At 37.5% G+C, this 21,604-nt stretch overlaps 1 protein-coding gene across 7 annotated transcripts in view; it reads left to right on the top strand.

Annotated features, from left to right (window-relative positions):
• The window catches only part of UHMK1 (U2AF homology motif kinase 1), a 103,901-nt gene that overhangs the window by 71,601 nt on the left and 10,696 nt on the right, over positions 1 to 21,604 (top strand). For 5 of the 7 annotated variants that reach the window (XM_028488713.2, XM_028488712.2, XM_028488711.2 and 2 more), the window contains 5 exons: positions 2,843 to 3,179; positions 11,129 to 11,333; positions 13,402 to 13,577; positions 14,975 to 15,147; positions 19,837 to 20,030. In XM_028488713.2, the coding sequence (XP_028344514.1) occupies positions 2,843 to 3,179; positions 11,129 to 11,333; positions 13,402 to 13,577; positions 14,975 to 15,147; positions 19,837 to 20,030 (1,085 nt within the window). Of the gene's footprint in view, positions 1 to 2,842; positions 3,180 to 4,700; positions 4,886 to 11,128; positions 11,334 to 13,401; positions 13,578 to 14,974; positions 15,148 to 19,836; positions 20,031 to 21,604 lie in introns of those variants that run through there. The other 2 variants (XM_055084244.1, XR_003679470.2) reach the window with 2 other exon arrangements.

Raw genomic sequence — 21,604 nt, 5'->3', positions numbered from 1 at the left:
TCCCTAGGTCTGAAGTGGGTCTCTTGTAGACAGCATATATATTGGTCTTTTTTTTTAATCCGTTCAGCGAGCTTGTGTCTTTTGGTTGGAGCATTTAATCCATTCACTTCTAAGGTAATTATCAACATGTATGTTCATATTACCATTTTCTTAATTGTTATGGGTTTGTTTTTGTAGGTCCTTTTCTTCTCATGTGTTTCCCACTTAGAGAAGTTCCTTTAGCATTTGTTGTAGAGGTGGTTTGGTGGTGCTGAATTCTCTTAGCTTTTGCTTGTCTGTAAAGCTTTTGATTTCTCCATTGAATCTGAATGAGATCCTTGCTGGGTAGCGTAATCTTGGTTGTAGGTTCTTCCCTTTCATTACTTTAAATAAATCGTGCCACTCCTTTCTGGCTTGTAGAGTTTCTGCTGAGAAATCAGCTGTTAACCTTATGGGAGTTAACTTATATGTTATTTGGCGTTTTGCCCTTGTTGCTTTCAATAATTTTTCTTTGTCTTTAACTTTTGTTAATTTGATTACTATGTGTCTTGGCGTGTTTCTCCTTGGGTTTATCCTGCCTGGGACTGTTTGCACTTCCTGGACTTGCGTGGCTATTTCCTTTCCCATGTTAGGGAAGTTTTCTACTGTAATCTCTTCAAATATTTTTGGGTCCTTTCTTTCTCTCTTCTCCTTCTGGGACCCCTATAATGCAAATGTTGTTGCGTTTAATGTTGTCCCAGAGGTCTCTTAGGCTGTCTTCATTTCTTTTCATTCTTTTTTCTTTTTCATTCTTTTTTCTTTTCATTCTTTTTTCTTTATTCTGTTTTCTTCATTCTTTATTCTGTTCTGCAGCAGTGAATTCCACCATTTTGTCTTACAGGTCACTTATCCGTTCTTCTTCCTCAGTTATGCTGCTATTGATTCCTGCTATTGATTTCTTCTATTGATTCCTTCTATTGATTCCTTCAGTTATTGTGTTGTTCATCTCTGTTTGTTTGTTCTTTAATTCTTCTAGGACTTTGTTAAACATTTCTTGCATTTTCTCGATCTTTGCCTCCATTCTTTTTCTGAGGTCCTGTATCATCTTCACTATCATTATTCTGAATTCTTTTTCTGGAAGGTTGCCTATCTCCACTTCATTTAGTTGTTTATCTGGGGTTTTATCTTGTTTCTTCATCTGGTACAATGTCCTCTGCCTTTTCATTTTGTCTGTCTTTCTGTGAATGTGGTTTTCCTTCCACAGGCTGCAGAATTGTAGTTCTTCTTGTTTCTGCTGTCTGCCCTGTGGTGGATGAGGCTATCTAAGAGGCTCGTGCAAGCTTTCTGATGGGAGGGACTGGTGGTGGGTAGAGCTGGGTGTTGCTCTGATAGGCAGAGCTCAGTAAAACTTTAATCTGCTTGTCTGCTGATGGGTGGGGCTGGGTTCCCTCCCTGTTGGTTGTTTGGCCTGAGAAGACCCAGCACTGGAGCCTACCAGTGGAGCTCTTTGGTGGGGCTAATGGCGGACTCTGGGAGGGCTCATGCCAAGGAGCACTTCCCAGAACTTCTGCTGCCAGTGTCCTTGTCCCTGCGGTGAGTCACAGCCACCCCCCACCTCTGCAGTAGACCCTCCAACACTAGCAGGTAGGTCCAGTTCAGTCTCCCGTGGGCTCACCGCTCTCTCTCCTGGGTCCCGATGTGCACACTACTTCATGTGTGCCCTCCAAGGGTGGAGTCTCCACTTCCCCCAATCCTGTCAAAGTCCCGCAATCAAATCCCACCAGCCTTCAAAGTCTGATTCTCTAGGAATTCCTCCTCCTCTTGCCGACCCAGTTTGGGAAGCCTGATGTGGGGCTCAGAAACTTCACTTCATTGGGTGGACCTCTGTGGTATAAGTGTTCTTCAGTTTGTGCGTCACCCACCCAGCGGCTATGGGATTTGATTTTATTGTGATTGCGCCCCTCCTACCATCTCATTGTGGTTTCTCCCCTGTCCTTGGATGTGAGGCATCTTTTTTGGTGAGTTCCAGTTTCCTCCTGTCGATGATTGTTCAGCAGTTGTGATTCTGGTGCTCTCGCAAGAGGGAGTGAGCGCACGTCCTTCTATTCCACCATCTTGAACCAATCTCCTAGGGCTCAATTCTTAGTAAAGACAGTGGACATATTTTATTGCTTCTTTGTGGAGGTTGCTCTTGACATAAACTGTATTTTTTATAATTATAGGGTTCCTGTCTTCTTGGTATTGTTTGATTCTGAATTCTGTGTTTCTGTCCTTAGAAATAAAAGGAGAAGGGTTGAAATATTAAACAGTCAAGTGTTCTTTCAGTAGTAGCTTAGTGGTCAGAGGAGTAGTATAGAGGCAGCTAAAGCCCTGGGATCAGACTGTCTGCATTCACACCCTAGCTCCACCAGTCAGCCAGGTTGCTTTGCCTCTCTGTGCCTCATTCTCCTCAACTGTAAAGTGATGATAATAATAGTATTTATGTCATAGAGCTGTTGAAAATTACATGAGACCATGTAGGTAAAGTACTTGGTGCAGTGCCTGGTATATAAGAATAATTAGCATTGTCTTACAAGTTTGATCTCTTATGAGTGTGATCATGATGGAAAGGCAGAATTTCCTTAACATCAAGGGTTTTAAAAATTTTTTTACTTTTTATTTTATTAAAAATTTTTTTTTGCCACACTGTGGGGCTTGCAGGATCTTACTTCCCCGACCAGGGATTGAACCTGGGCCCTGGCAGTGAAAGCGCTGAGTCCTAACCACTGGACCACAGGGAACTCCCAAGATTTTTTTTTTTTAATGTACTTATTTTTAGCAGGAAAAATCTCCTCAGGGTTTGAGGTTGGACTTTGACCTGCTATTCATTTCTTTTCTCTTTCAGGTTTACAGGTGCAGAAATTACACCCCAGTTATCACAAAACTTGGCTACCAGAGCATTATGAATGTTAATGACCTCAAACTGAGGTTGTCCAAAGCTGGGCAAGAACACCTATTGCAATTCTGGAATGAGCTGGAAGAAGCCCAACAGGTAGAACTTTTCTCAGAGCTCCAGGCCATGAACTTTGAGGAGCTTAACTTCTTCTTCCAAAAGGCCATTGAAGGATTTAACCATTCTTCCCAACCAGAGAAAGTGGACTCACGGATGGAACCTGTCCCTCGAGAGGTGTTGGGCAGTGCTACCAGGGATCAAGATCAGCTGCAGGCCTGGGAAAGTGAAGGTACTGAGTGAGCATGGGAAGATTTGCTCTAAGGCTTATTATGAGATGTACTAAAACCATTAAAGTAACAATATTTTCATTTCCTTGAGACCTTAAACCAGGTGACTGATCTGAGAGTGACAGACTGTGTGGCCAAGAGGCCGCAGTGGTTCCTGTTGCCAGTCTCTCCATTCTCTTTTCATTTCTGGTGCCTGATTCAAGGCTCTTCTCATTCAAGTCATACTTTGCCTCTAGTCTCTATCCTTTCTCAGTGTCCATACTTCTATTAGATTTCCCTTCACGAAGCACAAGCTGAATGGTTCAGTTTATGCTAGCTTACTCCAAAACCCTTCCCTAACACGGCCCCATCCAGTCTTGTCTCTTATGTTTCTCTCCACTCCTACCGCCCCACACCTTTCAGCCGGACCCTGTAATTCACCTTTCTCTGAACATTCTAACATGCCTTTCCTGCCTTTGCTCGTGCTCATCCTTAGCTGGGTCTGGCCTTTACCCCTTCTCTATGTAGCTGGATCACCTTGTGACGCCACCCGTCTCCTGGAGCTGCAGTGAGGTGGCTCTGCCACTTGGGAAACTTACACTCATTCTCCAAGGTTCACCACACATACTCTTTGATCTGTCACCTTTTTGTCAGTGTCCCAGGTTGAAATTATTTGTCCATGCTCATCTTTCATTTTTCCTTATAATAAGGGTTGTTTATGTCTATCTTCATCATTACATTGTAAACTTTTAAAGAGCAGTCTGCGTCCTACGTGTCTATGTATGTCACATAGCATTTAGAGCAGTGTTTTGCAGTTATATGTTGGTCGATAAATGTTTGTTGAATTTCCCCAATGCTTTTTCCTCTGAAACATATCATAAAATCTGTCCCCATAACTAGTACTAATGAGTGCTTTTGACAATGGCAAAATAGCTAAAATTTAGCTTTTTTTGGTAGGGTTAAGAACTGTGGTTTTTATAATCTACTCCTCCTCCATAAGTAAAGGTGACTAAATATTGCAGGCCCTTGAGTGTTTGTACATGCTTCTTTTTTTTTTTTTTTTTTTTTTTTTCCGGCATGTGGGCCTCTCACTGTTGTGGCCTCTCCCGTTGCGGAGCGCAGGCTCCGGACGCGCAGGCTCAGCGGCCATGGCTCACGGGCCCAGCCGCTCTGCGGCACGTGGGATCCTCCCAGACCGGGGCGCGAACCCGTGTCCCCTGCATCGGCAGGCGGACTCTCGACCACTGCGCCACCAGGGAAGCCCCTGTACATGCTTCTTGTCAAATCTGGACCTCATTTCCTCAGCTGTAGAATGAACAGATTGGACTAATACTTTTTCCTTTTTAAAAAAACATTACTTTATTGCAAAAATAATATCAAAGTAACAGAAATACTGTAGAGAAATTGCCCATAACCTCATCAAATCTATGTTTTTATCTGTCCACATTGCCACCTAGTACTTGATTATATACATATTTACTTTTATAGATATGATTTATAGTCTATATTCGCACCACACTATGGGTATTTTTATTGTCTTTCAGTTTTTGGCACTCCCTGCAACCCCCCAAAAAAGAAACGTAACTGCCATTATCAACCTTCTTCTCTGCCATTATCTTGATGTCTTTCTCTGGGCTTACAGATCTACTGTTTTTCAAACTGTTCCAAAGACCTCTAGGGTTTCGACTGCTGGTGAAACTGTGGAGAGGGGGGAACAGATACTAAACAGGTAGGTCTCCGGCCCCTTCATCTCCCCACTCCAGGAGCAGTTCTACTTTGACCTGTTTTTATGTATTTGACACATAAACAAATAAACCTCTTTACATGAGGTTTTACTTAAAATGGGTTTAAGTAAAAGATTAAAAACATTGAAAATAATTGGATGATCTTCAAGGAAGGCCCTTTCACATTTAAAATGCTTGGTAGTGGCTAACCTCACTTCTTACTTAGAACAGGGCTCTGCCACTAAGATGTGAGAGAGTGACTTCCAGATGGAGCCTTCTGAATGGAGGACAGTAGTGACACTGTGACCGCCACTAACTTTGGATTCATTAATCTCTCCCTCCCTCCCTGGGTTTCACCAAAAGCCACACAGGACCTCTTCTTACCCTCTGGTCTTCCAGCTGCCTATATTTCTCCTTGTGATTTTATGGAGATAAAGTCTTAGAATTAACTCTTATGGAAAGCCAAAGCTTTGGCCTTGTATAATGGGGACCATAAGCAACAATCAAGACTTCCTATAGTTTGAGTCTCTTTATGGCCTTTTTGTTGGAATCTGTGGAACAAAAGTCCACATTTATGACTTTTCATTTAGATTAAAATCCAGAACTGTTACAAGCAAGTCTAGTATAAGAAGGTGCAAAGTAAACTTCCTTTTGGCTTGCTGTCAAGGGAAGAATATTTATTTGTGGCTTAAGCAGTAGGGGTGGAGAGGGAGACTTTTTAACTGACGTTACAACCTTTTCATTAGATAGAAACTGCCATATGTGTGCAAATTCATGACAAAATGAAGTTTCTGCAGTAAGTTATCAAAGGAAAGAGATTGCCATTGCAAAGATTACAATGCTTTATTTCAGATAGTAGGAAATTCCTGATAATTGTATCAAAGACAGCCTCCCCCCAGCCCCCGCTGCACCTGCCCCCATGGTACTGCCCCAGGATAGGGGAAATAAAAGCATTGTACAATAATTTCAAAGTGTCTGGTGGCTATTGACATTAGACATTTTACCACCTAGGGTGGAAAATTATTGGTGAAGGATAAATACGTAAGCTACCACTGTGCTCTTTATTGAAGAGAGGTCTTGTTTTGATTTAATTCTTGAAGTGTTCTGGCCAGTTATAGAAAATGGAATGTAGAGGGGTAACTGAAAAACCTCTGTCTTACAAAACTGAGATCTTGGAAGAAGTAGTTCAGAAGCTTCGATGAGAATATCATTTTAGTAAAGATATTCACACTGGGAAAATATATTTGCTTAAAAAAAATCCCATTCTTTATTAAAAGAAATGCATGCTTAAACTGAACACAAAACAATCTTGTAATTCTATGTTATAATAAGAAATTAATATTCAGTGTTAGCCTTTTTTTTACCTGAGACATTTAAAAAATTAATCTATATAGCATTGTAGAAAAGTAAATGGATTGTTTAGAAAAAATGTATTCATAACATTATCCTCCTCTACATTTTCTGAAATCTAGTGCAGTGATATTTCTAATAGATTTGTTTTATTTTAAAAGTAACACATACTTATTTTGGAGAAGTTGGAAAATACTAAGAATTACAAAGGAAAAAAGATAAATCTCTGCTGTCCCACAATCCAGAGATAAATACTCACTAGTAATATTTTATAGTATTTTCTTAAATACATACACGTACATTAGGATTATAGTTTATGTATAGTCTTGTAGCCTGCTCCTGAAATTGTTATTATGAAAAATTTCAAGCATGTTTGGAAGCAGATATTTGGTGACAAAAAATAGTATAATGAACTTCTATATATGCATTACCTTAATTAAATAATTATCAAAATTTTGCTAATTTTGCTTCATCTATCCCTCTTTCATTTTTCTCTGCTGTAGTATTTTAAGGCAACTTGCAAACATTATGTTTACCCTCATAAAATTCAGTATGCATCTCTTAAGTATAAGGACATTTTCTTCCTAATTACGATGCCATTATTATACCTAATGAAATTCACAATAATTCCCCAGTATCTAAAACCAGTTCAAATAGAGATTTCCCTTATTAGTCTACTTTTTGTGCTTAATATTTGGGGGAAGTAGTTAATCCATAAAATAATTGTTTCACCTGTAAAATGTGATTAAAAATTAAAGACTTAAAATATCTCCTCTCTCGTGTATAGTCTTTCTTCATTTCCACCAGTTGAATAGCCTGTTTACCCCACCCCTTGTCCAGGAGTGCTGAAAGTTTAGATAGAAAGCTCTGGCAATGCTCTACATCAAAAGTACCTGTGCCAACCTCCTTGTTTCAGGCACATGCCCAAATCAAAGAGTATGTATGAGAGGAACTAGTCCAAGCAGGAAGTTATCCGGGAAGCAGTTGACCTGTGAGAGGCCACTGTAAACTCTTCTCTCTGTTTGTTGTAAATGTTATCAGGAAAAGTGCTCAGACTCTGTTGGGCTAACATTCATGACTCCCCAAGGAGAGAGGTATACCCCTGCCCTGGAAATGGCTCATTCTGGCTTGATTTTTTTTTTTTTTTTTAAACTTCTGATTTAGTGTGTGTTAGGTCCTAATTTCTGTGGGAAGGTAATTAACTCTCGTGACCTGTAATGAAAAGATGATATAGTAATGTACTTTTCAGGGTTTTTTTTCCATATATTTGCAGAACTTTTGGGATAGAAGTTCATAATTTCCTAATTGTCACATGGGTTAAGTACATTTATAATCAGTTAACATTTTTCAAATAGATGCAGTGCTGCCCACATAAAATTTATGTTATGACCCATACAGTTTGAAATCATGTATATTGCCATGTAACTAAAAGGCTTACTGAATTTTATTGGCCTGCTTAATTTCAAGAAGTATTTTATCTGTCATTATAAAACAGATACTAATTTATGTGTTACACACTTTTGATAAACATTGAAGTTTTATTGTAGTAACACAGATGAAATGGATGAATACTTCAGCCCCACACGATTTGGTATTGTTAACAACAGCTGTAGCTACATTTATTTAGTTCTTGAATTGCAGCTGGCTTTGATACGCTAGGGACTGCTTTCTTTCCTCTTGTTTTTCTCTGTCTGCTCATAAGTGAGATGCATACGCAGGAAGAAGTTAATGCAGAGACACCTTTTTATCACAAATATTTATGGATTGTGTTATAATTCATTATAATAGTTGTGGCTAGATGGAGATGAGATGTAAATGTAGATCTGCCTGGAAATGTACCCCTGGCAAGCATGGTCTCAATGCTACTTTTAAGACATAGTGATTAGATGGGTTATCAGGTCCACAGATGGAAAGAAGAATTGGAGAAAGTATGGCTGTCGGGAGCTTAGGAAACAAACACATGCCATTTATTTCAATGAATTAAGAGACCACTATCAGCTGTTGGTTAGCACAGCTTTAGAATGGAAACATTTGGAAATTTGGAATGAAGCAGTAGTTTAGGGAACTGATCCAAGGAAGAGAAAGTTATACAGTGATATTTTGATAACCAGTAAGAATCTGTGGAAAGTGCTGGTTGGTGTTGCTTGGCCATCTGGCAAGCAGGAGCTGAGATGTGGAGCTGACTCTGGGAGTGTGGCTCTTACCTTTTACAGGTAAGGGAGCTGAGAGAAGAAACTTACTTTTGGACCGAAGGTAAAAGTAAGAAGGCAGGAAGGATGATTAGACCCATATTAACAGTACAACTTAAAACACATGTGCTCTATAAAGAAAATAAATAGTACCAAAAAACAAAGACCTTTGTGTCCAGAATATTTATCTGGGACTTTTTGGGAACATGTTTAGAAGTATTTTTGATTCCAGCACCTTTGGTGGTATGTGAGGGTCCAGACAGACTGAAGTTATTTATCTGCCATTCTAAAATGGTGCAAAACCTGACCTGAACAGACATGAGACTATTGATAAACTTTTTTTATCCCACTTAATGTGATTATAAGGTACTGTCTCAGATCTGCTGGGGTAAAATATAACATATTGTCTGTGTACTATATTCCTTTTCTAAATTTTGAAGAGTTCTGCATTCTGAAATAAAATTCTGAAATAAATCTGGTTTAGGGTAAGGGATTGTGGACCTGTATTTTAAAATAATGCTTTTTGGGTCAGTGACAGCAGAGTTAAATTTTTTTCCTAGAAACCATAGTTTCTTTCATAACTCAAGGAATAACCAAATGTAAAACGGTTTTCAAAACTGCTTTATATGGTTCCCTGTTCCCTTCAGATTGCTTCATCTCAGCCAGTCTTTGTTACATGGTGGTTGTGGGGAGTGTTTAAGCGCAACACGGAGCTGGAATGCTGTAAGAAATTCAGTGTTTGGCAAGTTTTGGAGAATGTGGGCTCTTCCCAGCTCAGCAGCTTTTCCATGTAGGGTGATGGGTAAGATAGATAAAAAAAGGCAGCACAACCTCTCATGAATTCAGTGGAAAAGAGAAGAAAGGGCAAGAAGGAAATAGGAAGGACAGTTTACACCCCTAAAAATTATGGTGCTGTATAATTTATCTGTTAAATGTTTGGGTGTGATAAGAGACTGCTGTAGGCAGTGCAGTGCTGGTGAACAGGCCCTGGGGTCAAGTTCTGATCCTGATTCACACTTTTTAGTTGTGTGACCTTGGGCAAGATCATTAACTCATGTGAGCCTATTATCTCTAAAATGGGGAAAATTATACCTACCTTTTAGATTTTAGTTACTATTTGGAGTCTAACATTACCCCTGGTATTTTATTTTCAAACTCTGATAAAGTACAATGAAATGACATGGAGAAAAGGACAAGGACAATCTAGTTATAGGCAAGGAAGAAAGAGAGAAAATTAATTCTCAGATAGCTAAGCTCTCAGCTTTACATCAAAGGTGAGAATTATGGAAATATCTAATGTACTTTTAAATTTTTTGATTGAAAAAATTGCTAGAAAGTTCTTGCATAACATCCTTGGCTGTACTTAGTTACTAGCAAAGACAGATTGTAGAATCAGGACAGTTCTGATTTTATAATGGATTTATTAAGAATATTTCTTTAAGTTCACAATGTACTAGTATATTAGCTTTAGGAAAGCCCAATATATCAAAAACACATAAAGCATAAAGCTGGTAAATTAGACAAACCTGCATTCCCTAAAGATGTAAAAAATAATAATAATTGATACTGGCCACCCCTGCCCCCTCTGGCTTGGCCTACGATTGTGGATAGTGGCCTGCCTTGTTCATAGAATTTCTGAAAATTTTAATGAAAGTATGAAATTCAGAAAATAGAACAAAACCCATCAACCATTGCTTTATCACATCTGACCTTTTACAGCTTTTCTAGCTTCCCAGAGATCCAGTTTCTATGTTGCCTCTTCCCACAAGCTACTCTACCTTCTGGTGCTGAAGCTGTCTACCTTAGAGTTATGAGGTAGCTCTTAGAAATGGTACATGGCAAGATTTTATTTTATTTTATTTTTTAATCCAAACTGAGAGCCTCTGTCTCTTAATAACATTTATAGTTTCGCTTACAGTTTCAAAAAAACTCCATGTCACATCCTGCTGAGCTGCACTATATGGCCCATTTAAAAAAAAAAGAAGGCATTTTAATAAATTTTACTGAAGTATAATTACATACAGTAAAATGCACTAGTTTTATGAGTTTTTAGCAAATTTACACACCCATGTAACTACCACCCCAATCAGATATACAACATTTCCATCATTCCACAAAGTCTTCTGATGCCCTTTTGCAGGCAAATCCCCTAAGCTCATTCACTTGTTGGGTTTCAAACCCAGGTGTCCTGACTTCAGAGCCTGGCTTCTTAACCGTTGGACTACACTGCTTTCCCAACTCAGGGTTTCTTTTCTTTACATTTACTGGATGGTAGCTTGTCTAGTATATTTACATGCTCATTGATTGATTAATTGTTATTGATTGATTTATCAGCTGGAGGTGATTTAATAGCATCATCATTCATCCTGAAGCCTAGGGATCTGCTTTTATCCTATCTTTCTTAACTTGCCACATCTGATAAGTTGTCAAGTGCTTGTAAAACATTTATAACATCTCTTGGTCTTTGCCTTCCAACCTTATCAGAATAAAAATTATTAGTTCATTAAAGTATATTATTCATTGTTTGGTGTTTGGTTGGGTTATATAAATTTAATTTTTTAATAATAAAAATGTTTTTATTAACAAGATAGTCATCCATGATTACTTGTGAATTCCTTGTCTTTATGCCTTATGCAGATAGGGTGACTCTTTGTATATGTAATCCTAAAGTGTTGAATTATAGAGTGATACACGTATTTTCTTTTTTAGGACTTTTCCAGATTTCTCAGAACAAAGTGGCAGTTCTTCTTCTAGCTGGTGGGCAGGGGACAAGACTTGGTGTTGCATATCCCAAGGGGATGTATGATGTTGGTTTGCCATCCCATAAGACACTTTTTCAGATTCAAGCAGAGCGTATCCTGAAGCTTCAACAGTTAGCTGAAAAATATCATGGCAACAAATGCATCATTCCGTGGTAAGATATTTCTCATTATGGGACAGTGTCTGTACATATGTTGGTTTATAATATTCAAAATGCATATGTACTTTATTCATAGGCAGATGTATTTCCTGTTACTACAGATTTTCTTGGGTGCTATAATTTACTATATATGTTAAAAGTAATATGTGTTACAGCTAGATAATCCCTGTAGCCTTAACGAGCAATATATACTCACCTCCAACTTTTAATCCCTACCTGAGTACCTTTGGGTACTCAGAGGGTTCTCTCGGTCTAGAAACTTCATATTGATTGTTAGTTTGTCTATGTATAGAATTTTTGATTGAAAATCAGTTTCCCTCTGAAATTTGAAAGCATTGCTCTATTGTTTCAGCATTGCTTTGGAGAGGTCCATTGCCATTCTGATTCCCAATCTTTTTTTTTTCCCCCTTTGCTCTGAAAGAATTCGGGGTCTCTTTTTATCTTTAGTAACTGAAATTTCATGACGACGTGGTATGGATCTGTTTTCAGTCACTCCTGTGGGCACTCAGTGGGTTCTCTCACTCTAGAAACTCATATCCTTAAGTATTGGGTTAGCTAGTCCTCCTGAAACCTCACCCTTCTGCCATACACACCAGCTGAAAGCCCCATTGATTTCTCTGCTGTGGGCCAAACTGGAATTCTCAGTCTCTGATAGTATGCCAGGTCCTCAGGGCCTATCTCGGCCAGTGTTCATCTTCTAAACACCAAGAGATTACAGGAAATTCTGCTCTGTTTTTTAAAAGGTTTTGATTTAGCTCTTGAATCTGTTTCTCAGAGGAGCTTTGGAAGTTAGCATGTTTTGAGGGGGAAACCAGCTGTGCATTTGAAATCCCTCAAGTCCCTAATGTTGTTATTTTAGCCCCAGGTGACCAACAAAAACTGCTGGTTTCTCTGTCCTTCTGCCTGGTCCAAGCTCAGATTCTCTACCACTAGCCTTTACCCCAGATCAGCAAATACCCCAAGGAGAAGGCAGCTGCATATCTTTAGCTCTCCTTTGAAAGATTCTCACTCTCTTGAATTTTAGTTCTAATCCATGTTGCTTTTGTAGCTCTCTGATGCCTTTAAAAATAGGCTTTTTGTAATTTCCTCAGCTTTTCTAGCTATTAAGGATGGTATTGGCCAGCTGTGAACTATTTTCTTCATTTTGATTCCCTTGGGGATTTTTGAAGGACGTCTGTGTTCTTAGTGGCCAAAATTCTACTTACAGCCCTGGCCTCCCACTGTCATGTTGGATTTTCTTCTTTTTCTTTCTCCTCACAGCTCAGAATTTATTTTTCTTATGTGGAACAATTTAGTCACTTCTTTTGTCACCTAAATCATGATGCCCAAAGTTTTTGTGCCCAGGGTTCATAATACCCATAATACCCAGGATAATTTGTTAATCAGACAGATATTGACTGTGCTGGGAAATTATATAATTTTCTTCATTTAACAGATATTAATTGAGTACCTAGTTCTGGGTGCTGGGAACCGAGATAGAACCAAATCAGACAAAAGTCCCTACTTATATATGGTTTAAGGGGAAAAGCTATTGTAGTCACTAATTATGGTTTTAGATAGAATTTTTTTCTCTTTTGCTACAGTGGCATGGGTTGGATATTTGTGACAACAGAGAGTATAATTACACTTTTATGATTTTAAATAAAGGGTGAGCAGAGCCCAGATTCCATTTCAAAATTTTTGTAAAAAGAGCCATAAGAGATAATTAGAATGTATTACATTTACCCTTTTCTCCCTATTACTAGAATAGGAGATTTCAACCTAGAATACACTTTTCAGAGTACTAAAATGTTTACTTGAGCCAGTTGTAGGCTTTCTGTTGCAGGAGATATGTTTTAATATTGTTACAGATTTATTTTATACATAAGGATTGATGAAGTTACTGGAAGAAATTCCCCTTGGGTAGCAGCTAATGCTGCCTTATCCAGGAAGAGGATGAAGGAAGTGAAAACAATAAACAGTGCTCTCAAAAATTTTCTTTAGCTTAGGAAATAGACAAGACTTTACTTTGCCCTAATTCACATAGCTCTATGGCTTAGAAGATTTACTTTTCTCTTGCAAGGTATATAATGACCAGTGGCAGAACAATGGAATCTACAAAGGAATTCTTCACAAAGCACAAGTACTTTGGTTTAAAAAAAGAGAATGTAATATTTTTTCAGCAGGGAATGCTGCCCGCTATGAGTTTTGATGGGAAAATTATTTTGGAGGAGAAGAACAAGGTTTCTATGGCTCCAGGTTTGTAAGCATTCTTATTTAATGGTGACTAGAAGTGGTAGTAACACAACTCATTAAATTGTTTTTTTGAAGTACAGTTGATTTACGATATGTAGCTCTTTAAGTTTTGATTCTTTTTTTTAATACGGTGATTTGGATGTTAAAAATTAATATTTTAATTATTTTTAAATTTGGCAATGATTAAAACAAATGGAAATGCCCATGGGTGAAATGGATACGCTTTTATACTTCCTGTGGATGTCTGCTCTTGAGAGCAATTTGAGCAGCATTCAGAGTATTTATTCTCTTTACCCAGTATTTTATGTACAGTATTGTTCATGGCTACATTGTTTATTGTAGTGAAAAATTGGAAACCATCTGCTGCTTAAAAAATAAGAGGCTAGATTATAGTTTACCTGTAGCATTAATTCTTAAACAGTATTGAAATAATTGGAGATATTAAATGACAAAGCGAAATAGTTTCAGTAGGTTAATAAGTAAGAGAATGAGAAATACAGAGCTGCATGCACAGTTGTAGTGCACATTGTAGTTTGCTAATGGCATCCCTAGGATTGGGCAGTGTGCTGCCTGTGTAGCCACTTATAGTGACTATAAGTATGATCCCACTGTAAAAGTAAATGTGTCAACAGATTCTCATCTCTGTGAAGCTCTTGAAGGAAAGGCTGAAAGGAAATAAAAACAGTATTTACAGTGGTGCTTTGCAGGTGTAGGCTTTTATTTTATCTCAACTCTTTTTTCCCCCCACTCAATTCTTTTTAATTAATGGAAGAGTTTACTATTTTTAGCTTTGTTTTGTGAAGTTGTCTAATTTTTTGTCATTTAAGCTGTAGCTGAGGTTGATGGAAGAAGTACATTAAAGCAGCACTAAGAATAGATAGGGAAAGAGGCTTTTACATATATTTAGTTTAAATCACCATAGACCTTCATATTAAGCTGGTTTCTTAACAAATCATTTGGTATCAACACTCATGTATTTTTATTTTTGAGATGGATGAAATTGTCAGTGTTGGGGCTATAAATACAGAGCTAACTTGAATCATACAAATAAAACTTGAAATGTTATAAAATAATTATTGCCTGTTAAAGAATTTTATGTTTCACAATATATTATTGGCCAAATTGTTAAAAGGGCTGAGTTAAAAAGAAAAGTATGTTCTTCGGGGTTGCCTAGCCCTACATTAATAATGTTATTATACTTATGCTAAATTACCTTCAAAATCACGTAGTATAACTTTTTGACACCTGAATCCTTCCTTATGGACATTCAGTTTTCTTGGCCCTGTAATGTAAAACTGGCTTTCAGAGATCTTCATCCCAGTTGAGAAACATTAAACAATCTTTGGGTTACCGTCACACTGAGTTTTGGTGTGCTACTAACAGGCTATTTTATTTCCCAGATGGGAATGGTGGTCTTTATCGGGCTCTTGCAGCCCAGAATATTGTGGAGGATATGGAGCAAAGAGGCATTTGGAGCATTCATGTCTATTGTGTTGACAACATATTAGTGAAAGTGGCAGACCCACGGTTCATTGGATTTTGCATTCAGAAAGGAGCAGACTGTGGAGCAAAGGTAATGCCTTTCTCAGCTGTAATGAGGCTTTAAGTGGTCTTTCTCTTGTCAGTATATACATTCCAGGAGTCAAACTAAATTTATTAGGGTGATTTGGATATTTTAGAACCATTCATCTTCTAAAATAACTAAACTATCCCGCACCCACTTTTTTTCTTAAATTGGCAACATTTGATTCTAGAAGTAATGATGTATGCTTAGTCCATCACAAGTAAGAGTTTAAAATATGCGAGGATGATTTGTAAGTACCTGGGAAAGTGAATGGTCATCACTAGGCCTGGGATGGGCTTATTAATATCAAGTTGTTGGATTCATTAATATCAGTTGTATTTGATCAGATTAACCCAGTTTCTTCCTATGACAAAGTTACTGGAGTAGTAGGTAAAGGAAATATGGCAGAAATAGCAGATGTAGACTTTAGTAAGGCATTTGACAAAGTAACTCATGATAGTCTTGTGAATAAGATGGAAATATGCAGATAGGGGATAAGGACAATTAAAGAGATTAAATAACTGCTTGAATGACCACAAACATACTGATATTGAGACAGAGGGAGGTTTGGAATGCCATATAATACGGCTGTCCTTGGCATAGTTCTTTTTAGCATTTTTTTCGGTTGCATAGATGATAATGTAAGAGACTTGCCTTTATGACATGAAAGACCTTAATAACACTTTGGAAGATTTGAAAATATTAATGTAAATATTACTTTCCTGAAAATTTGTAAAGGTATCAGTTCTCACAGAATTAAAGTATAACACAATCCTGATCAAAGTCCCAGTGAGACTATTTTGGGGACATTTGACAAAATGATTGTAAAGTTCAGAATAAATAAAGTTTAGATTGTACAGATGACCAGGAAAATGTTGAAAAAAGATGATGATAAGGAAGGAAGAGGGTTGAAGACAGTCTATCAGAGATTAAAATGGGTTGTAAATAAAAAGTAACTAGGAGTGTAGTACTGAAACCAGAATAGAATGATAGGTTAATGGAACAGATCAGTCAGAAACAAACTCACGTAAAGATGGCATTTCAACTCATTGAGGGGAAATGAATGGGATAACTGGCTAAAAATAAAGTAAGATGTCTCTCCCTCAGAGCTCATACCAAAATCAATTTCAAATGCATTACCAAGTAGAAAACCATAAAGATGATAGAAGAAAGTCTATAATAATTTTATTTATTTTTATTTTTTTATTTGAGTTTAGTTGATTTACAGTGTTGTGTTAGAATAATTATTTAATCGACATGAAGGGAAGACCTATTTCCCAGAAGCAAAAACCATATAGGCTTCTGACAAAAACAAATTAAATTACATATAAATTTTAAATATATGAATTTAAAAAGAAGAGCTGCCATAAGAGACATATCATATCCTTGGTTGGAAATTTTCTATTATAAAGATGTCATTTCTCTCCAAATTAATCTACGAATCTAATGCAAAGTCACAGAAGCTGAAGTCTTAAATTTACTAGTACAAGTTTTGAGAGATTAAGCTGGTAGACCTAAGAAGACTCCTCCTGACTCTGAAAGTAAAGGGTTGGTTTAGTTCACTGATTGAAGACCTCTATCCATTTCAGTACTTTATGAGTATCTGTGCTGTATTGTAAATAGCTACTAAACTGTAATAGAAATAGTGCATTGGATTTTAATTACGTAGCTACTAAGCTTTAAAAAACAAAACAAAACTGTATTTCTGACTTTGTTCCACTTGGTGTCACTCTTCTTTCTAAAATAGAAACTAAAAATTTTACTGCTCTGAGCTTCAGAATCAATTTAAATTCTAAATGATTAGAGAATGTTGAACCTGGGAGGGACCTCAGAGATCATCTGTCTGGTCAACCCCTTTGATCTCAGAAATGGGCACTCTGAGTTCCAGTACTAAATAAGTTCCAGGCTCTAGGTCCTTCATCACATTAGCAGAGGCAGGATTAGAACTGTTTCCCAACTCTTAGTTTTAGTATTATATCACATTTATAAAGCCAAATTCTTTAATTATGTTTTTGCTGGCAGCTCAAACAACATTGAATTGGTGTGCCAACTTTTATGAGTATATTAATCATACAGGGATGTAAATATAACCATTCTCTCTTCTCCATTTCCCCTGGGTCCTCTAGGACAAATCCTGCCTCAGTCTTCCTGCTTAGTTCTGTGTCTGGCATATAATGTAATAGTCACTCAATGAATGCATAAATACATATTCAGATGGAACCGAAATATTACAAGACTGGTATATGTTAAAAACTTTTAGAAATAGTAGAAACCATTTATGTAATCTGTCCTCCCACCCTTTTAATTTAAAAAATCAAGATGTTAAAATATATTTTTTAAAACACCTAAATTAGGGAGTGATTCATAGTGTGTAGTAGAATTCTATGCAGGGAATTCTTTTTTAATTATTTAATAGGCTCCTGTCTTGGTGAATTAAGTATTTTTTATGGAGTGAGAGCCCTGAGAAAAGACTTAGTGGAGTGGTTTACAAAAGTACATAGTTGAGAGAGTAGGAATGATTGTTAATTAAAGATAATTTTAGGGCTTCCCTGGTGGCACAGAGGTTAAGAATCCACCTGCTGGTGCAGGGGACATGGGTTTGATCCCTGGTCCGGGAAGATCCCACATGCCGCGGAGCAACTAAGCCTGTGTGCCACAACTACTGAGCCTGCTTTCTAGAGCCCGTGAGCCACAACTACTGAAGCCCGTGTGCCACAACTACTGAAGCTCGCGTGCCTAGAGCCTGTGCTCCGCAGCAAGAGAAGCCACCGCAATGAGAAGCCCACATACCGCAACAAAGAGTAGCCCCCGCTCACCGCAACTAGAGAAAGCCCACACGCAGCAATGAAGACCCAATGCAGCCAAAAATAAATAAATACATAAATTAATTTTTTTAAAAAAAGAAAGAAAAAGATTCCTTTAAAAAATGTTTAAAAAGAGAGAAGATAATTTTGTAAAGCAGTTGCAGTAACTTTTGAGGTTAAAATGTTACTTTGAACTCAGCTTCTCAGGATTTAACTTGTAGGAAATCGAGACCTCTTCTTAATTTTATGCTGTAAATCTTTTCTGTAGAATATAAACTGACTTCCAACTTCATGTACTTTACAAATGCTTTCTTTTGTAATCTGGACTTTTATAGTATTTGGAGGTTCATAGTTGTTATAAAAGTAAACCTTTTACTGGCAGATTAACACTTGGGAAGTAAAGTGTGAATATGCTTATTTTTATTTTCCATGGCTGGTTAGGAGTAGGGTTGTATAGAAGTGATTGGAAAACAAACCTCGTGTATGTGTGTTTTAATGGGAATGGGAGGAATCTATTCCAGATTCCCTGTCTACTGAGATACCTACTATAGAGAATGTGAAGTGATAGACTAGAATTGCAAATAGGTCCATGATTGGTTTAAATAATTTTGCTGTATGTTTCCCTCCAGTTTAATCCACTTCTGTGGTAGAAGGTTTCTTTTCATTGAATACTGTACTCCTTTCAGGGCAGCAAACAGTGAAACTACACAGCAGGCCTACGTATCCAGTATCCCAGCCTCACTGAGCTACACTCAGTGCCTATATCTCTAATTGCTGTGTAAACTAAGTGCTCAATAGTGGCTTTAGTTGTCTGGAAGGGACTGCCACTGGCTGTATTTATTTTAAGAAATCAGTTGCTGAAGAAAAGCTTTAATTTTATTGATATAATTTCATGTATAGTTTGGATAGACTTTTCAAAGTGGGGACAGATTTTTCAAAATACTCTGGAGTATGCTGAATTGTTAATCGAACAGGGCAAAAATAATATCTTCATATATTTTAATTGTTTGATTCTTCTGCTGGATATTCATCTCATCTGAGGCTTGAGTTTTCTATTAGTGCATTGCATACAGTTGTTTCATAATTTTATTCTAAACACTTAATTTAGGTCAGTGATATATGCTTAGGGTAGTGGGGTATCAGAATCACCTGTGAGGTTTTTTAAAATTACATACTCTTATGTTTTCCCTCTGATTTTGACCAAATACTTTTCTCTCAGCTCCCTGATCATCCTAGAGTCTTTGCTAGATTATCAAATCACTGGTTTTCAGACTTTTTTAAAAAGCATAGAAGCTCTTACTTCAAACAAAACCTAGCCTGCACAACATAAATATGAGTGGGCTTTTCTGATTGAAGTTGGAGTGGAACCCTGTGACCTGCCTGCTCTAACCCTCCTACCTCCTAGCCAAGTCCCTGAAAAATAAGGAATTTGCTGTATTCATGAATGAAAATTAAAGAAACACCATTTTCAAATGAAATATTGATTTGTGCAAAATGAGAGGCAAAATGCCTTACTTCTTTTGTTTTGTGAATCTCAGAGAGATTTTGTTTCATTTATTCTCAAAGTAGTTGAGAGTGGTTAAGGACAAATTCAATAATAAAAACATATTTGGGGGGACATAGACTCCTCATTTAGTTATTCCCAGTCCAATGTGATTTCTTCTGGGCCCTATGTGTATGATGGAATTTCTACTCTACAGTTTAGTTAGATGATAAATAGGAGGGAGATAATTTACCTCTTCCCAGATAGATGATTATCTAAAGATTCCTCTTGACTTAATACCTTAAAGATAAAGTAAGTAAAATTGTAAATGTGGTCTTGGAAAATGACAGATCTCCAATGCAGCGCCTGATTAAATTTCTTTCTCTACTGTTGTCTTCCTTTGGTGGGCAGGTGGTAGAGAAAACGAACCCTACAGAACCAGTTGGAGTGGTTTGCCGAGTGGATGGAGTATACCAGGTGGTGGAATATAGTGAGATTTCTCTGTCTACAGCTCAAAAACGAAGCTCAGATGGACGACTGCTGTTCAATGCGGGGAACATTGCCAACCATTTCTTCACTGTACCGTTTCTGAGAGATGTTGTCAAGTATGGGCAAAATGGGGGCTTTTAAAAATTTTTATTTATTGTTAATCTGAAGCTAAGTCACTTGAGAAGTAGGAAGAAACTTCAATTCCATATCGTACATGATTCATCTTCCTTTCTGAGGATCATCTTTATCAAATGGAAGTTTACCTGACATTGTAGTTGTTTTTAGTAAGATATATCATCGAGTGCAAATTTGTAGTAGCCCATTCTCCTCAGTGCATTAACTGGAGTCCAAAGCAGTTCTCCCTCTTCTTCTCTTGCTTCCCTCCCTCCAACTGTGCTAGGTTCTGGAGAAGCAAAGAATAAGAAAGGGAATACCCTCTCTCTACCACAACTGGAAACCTTAAAAAATACAGATGTCTGCCCTACATCTACTGAATCAGAATTTCTGGAGGTCTGTGCAGACATCTGTATTTTTAACAAGCTGTCCACACCATTTAATTTAGCTGGTTCTCAGACTAGCATTTAGGAACTAGTGCATTAGAAAGTAAAGAAAAAAGAACATGAGACAAGGATGGAAATCAGCATAGTAGTGCCAACTAAGGATAAAATAAGAGCTATTTTATCACACCAGATTTTTAAATGAAGGACATTCACAATATCTGATTCTTCACTTGATTGCTTTTTAGACATTTAAGATGTCTATCTACTTTTTAAAAAGTTACTCAGCTTTACTTTTTTTTTTTTTTAACATCTTTACTGGAGTATAATTGCTTTACAGTGTTGTTAGTTTCTGCTGTATAACAAAGTGAATGAGCTATATGCATACATTTCCCCTCCCTCTTGTGTCTCCCTCCCACCCTCCTTATCCCACCCCTCTAGGTGGTTGCAAAGCACTGAGCTGATCTCCCTGTGCTATGCAGCTGCTTCCCACTAGCTATCTATTTTACATTTGGTAGTGTATATATGTCCATGCCACTCTCTCACTTCATCCCAGCTTACCCTTCACCCTCCCCATGTCCTCAAGTCCATTCTGTATGTCTGTGTGTTTATTCCTGTCCTGCCCTTTGGTTCATCGGAACCATTTTTTTTTTTTTTTTTTAGATTCCATATATATGTGTTAGCATACAATATTTGTTTTTCTCTTTCTGACTTAATTCGCTCTGTATGGCAGACTATAGGTCCATCCACCTCACTACAAATAACTCAATTTCGTTTCTTCTTATGGCTGAGTAATATTCCATTGTATATATGTGCCACATCTTCTTTATCCATTCACCTGTCGATGGACACTTAGGATGCTTCCATGTCCTGGCTATTGTAAAAGTGCTGCAGTGAACATTGTGGTAAAAGACTCTTTTTGAATTATGGTTTTCTCAGGTTATATGGCTGGTAGTGGGGTTGCTGGGTCATATGGTAGTTCTATTTTTAGTTTTTTAAGGAACCTCCATACTGTTCTCCATAATGGCTGTATCAATTTACATTCCACCAACAATGCAAGAGGGTTCCCTTTTCTCCACACCCTCTCCAGCATTTATTGTTTGTAGATTTTTTGATGATGGCCATTCTGACCTGTGTGAGGTGATACCTCATTGTAGTTTTGATTTGCATTTCTCTAATGATTAGTGATGTTG

Source organism: Physeter macrocephalus, chromosome 4 (genome assembly GCF_002837175.3).
Source record: "Physeter macrocephalus isolate SW-GA chromosome 4, ASM283717v5, whole genome shotgun sequence".
Taxonomy (NCBI): Eukaryota; Metazoa; Chordata; class Mammalia; order Artiodactyla; family Physeteridae; genus Physeter; species Physeter macrocephalus.
This window is presented reverse-complemented; position numbering and strand designations above follow the sequence as displayed.